At 40.4% G+C, this 2954-nt stretch overlaps 1 protein-coding gene across 1 annotated transcript; it reads left to right on the top strand.

The window, feature by feature from the left end:
* Window positions 1–67: 67 nt before the first annotated feature.
* Window positions 68–2897, top strand: LOC113962126 (proteasome activator complex subunit 4-like; the record flags this gene model as incomplete). The annotated part of the gene is made up of 5 exons (XM_027672931.1): window positions 68–189; window positions 743–868; window positions 1211–1363; window positions 2261–2365; window positions 2806–2897. Coding segments are annotated over exons 1-5 (542 nt in total), but the record flags the coding sequence as incomplete, so codon positions are not given.
* Window positions 2898–2954: the final 57 nt, after the last annotated feature.

Here is a 2954-nt window from a genome sequence, read left to right as displayed (position 1 = left end):
CATTGAGAATACAGAAACATTGAGAATACAGAAACATTGAGAATACAGAAACAAACCATAAACTTTATTTTACTTTGGAATGTGCTGCTCTATTTTTGTTTTTCATTTTTCCCCTTCAGAACCATGACAGTTTATGCCCCAGCTGAGCATCAGCCAAAGCTTGGGCGAAGGAGGGATGAGCTGACAGAGGTAAGAGCTGCAGGTTTGTGGGGTTTTTTAGTACTGTTTCTCCTCTTTTCTTCTTTTAACATTGCCCACAGGTCACTGTGGAGATCTCTCTAAACCTACATCCCCACAAGACACTTTTAATTGTATTTTTCTACTTCATGCTGCGTCAGCATGCAAGAGAAATTATTATTTTGATGTATTGCAGCTTTTCTGTCAGGGGTCATGGAATAACTGTATTAATGAGCACTTTCTTGTTCCCTTTCACATCATTATTGGGGTTTAGGACAAGGTAATTAATGACAGTGGGAAGGACTAATTTGCAGGGGTTGTGAGTGAAAGGAAAGACAATCCAAAGTCATTAATAAAGATAATCAGGAGGAGTCTTGGAAAACATTACCTAGTATTCCCTACAAAATGAGGGAGGGAAATGGATGACCAAGGCGTGATTTTTGCCAAAAATAGACTGAAAATGAAACGTGGGACTTGGAAAGATTGGGATATCACTGTGACAAGCAAACACCTCAAAGCTAATCCTTTTTTTTTTCTTTTTTTTTTTTATTTCTTCCCGTTACAGGCAGAACAAATTATATATGATCACTTTTCTGATCCCAAGTTCGTCGAGCAGTTAATAAAATTTTTGTCTTTAGAAGACAGAAAAGGAAAGGACAAATTTAATCCTCGCAGATTTTGCCTCTTCAAGGTAAAACCAGAGTTAAACAACCAAATTGCTTCCGTTCAGCAGAGCGTGGAAAAGCCCCAGACTGCCCGGCTTATACCCCACTGCTGCAAAATGTTGATTTTTAAAGCTGCTCTGAGTAATCCTATTAATCCTCTCTTCTGATTAACTGCTTAGGGAAACATATTTGCAGTGATATAATAGCCTGCAGGACACTGGGGGTATAATTCTGTTAAAGCAGCAAAGTCATTTCACTTTCTGCACGTCCAAACCTCAGTAATTAATTCACCAGCTTGGGTTGCTGGTGGGAAGGCAGTGGTTTGGATGATTCCTGAGAACACTTTTTTCCCCCCTCTTGTTTTCCAGGGCCTTTTCAGGAACTTTGATGATGCCTTTTTGCCAGTCCTGCAGCCCCACCTGGAGCAGCTGGTCGCAGACTCCCACGAGAGCCCCCAGAGATGTGTGGCTGAGATCATAGCTGGGCTCATAAGGGGTTCCAAGCACTGGACCTTTGACAAGGTGCTGAACTGGTGGTTTTTGAGTGATTCTTGGAAGTGAAGGAGTAATTTTGAATTATTAAAGCTGGGGGCTTTTGATGTATCACCCTGGTCTGAGAAAGGACTGGAAAATGCTGCAGCACTTGGTGCTTCCTTGCCAAACTTGGAGCACAACTCACAGCTTGGCTTAGTGCCTGCTGTTACCTGGTGTCAATAAAATGTTTCAGTGTTAAAACTAAGAGCAGTTGGCAGCTCTGCCATCTCCTCACCTGCCATGGTTTGTAATTTCCAATAGGAGTAAGAGCTTGTGATGAATAGCTGTGATTCGTGAAACAAACGGATGACTACATCAAAATAAAACTAGCGGGTTGTAAAACTTAATTACACCCCCATAAAGAAATAAAACGGACCCTTGCAAGGTCAGCAAGTCCTAAACCTCCCTGCTATCCTAAGAATAAAATATGGTAGAACTTTAAATCTTTTTAGGCACCTGTTTGTCCAAGAATGGTTGAATTATGACTGGTTGTAGAGGTAACCATTTAGCTTTAGCTGTAAGAAAACCCATATATTGAATATTTAGCTGTAAAATGTATATGATATAATTAATATGCATGAAGTAGCTAAAATAAATGCCAAATGTACACTGTAGTAGGTGTGCAGATTTGGGGAATCAGTCCTCACCCAGCCAGCTGTTTGCTTTTTCCATGTAATAAACTCCTATTCAATTATAATTTGAGACTTTGTTTCTCACAAGCTCATGTCCCCTTGGACTTTACTTAGTCTTAGACCTTTGCTGAATGTCTGTGCCAAAAATAATACTGAGAGGATCAGTTCCTTGATGAGACAATAAAGAAGGCATTTTAATATCTGAACTGGATTTCTTATATAGAAACAAATCTTGTCTTTTGCCTTTGTGCAGGTGGAAAAGCTTTGGAAGCTCCTGTGTCCCTTGCTCCGAACAGCTTTATCCAACATCACAGTGGAGACCTACAACGACTGGGGCACCTGCATTGCAACCTCCTGTGTAAGTGCCCCAGTTGCTGTCCACTAAACCTGGATTCTTTATGGAATCAGATTCCTGGGAAGCAGGGTCAAGGATAGGTCCCAAATATCTTGGGTCAGTAATTCTGTCCAATCACTCAGCAGAGCTCAGTGCAGTTTGTCAGCCAGAGCCCTCATCAGCAAAATTCAGATGTGCTTATTCATATCTATCAAAAACAAAGCTAAAATTCTATCTGTTCTATTTACCAATTAATTAAAGCTGGGTATGGTTTTATTGGGTTTTCCTCCTATTGAGATTCATTGTGAAAAAATATTTATTGTTGCACTTGCTTCATAGACTAAACCCAGGGAATGTAAAGAAATCTCTATCAAAACTTTCCTTGTTTATACATCTTTTTATCCATCATCCACATTTTAAAAATCTCCCATTTCCTTATATCTCTGTTCCCTGTTCCTTTTCAGGAGAGCAGAGATCCCAGGAAACTGCACTGGTTGTTTGAATTGCTGCTGGAATCCCCACTGAGTGGGGAAGGAGGATCATTTGTGGACGCCTGGTAAAATTAATTTTCCCGGGTTTACTGTGGCTTTTTCCCGGGTTTACTGTGGCTTTT

The sequence above is a fragment of the Neopelma chrysocephalum genome, unplaced genomic scaffold, assembly GCF_003984885.1.
Source record: "Neopelma chrysocephalum unplaced genomic scaffold, ASM398488v2 Primary Assembly neopelma1_109220, whole genome shotgun sequence".
NCBI lineage: Eukaryota > Metazoa > Chordata > Aves > Passeriformes > Pipridae > Neopelma > Neopelma chrysocephalum.
Note: the sequence above shows the minus strand (reverse complement) of the source record. Positions and strands in the feature narration are given on the sequence as shown.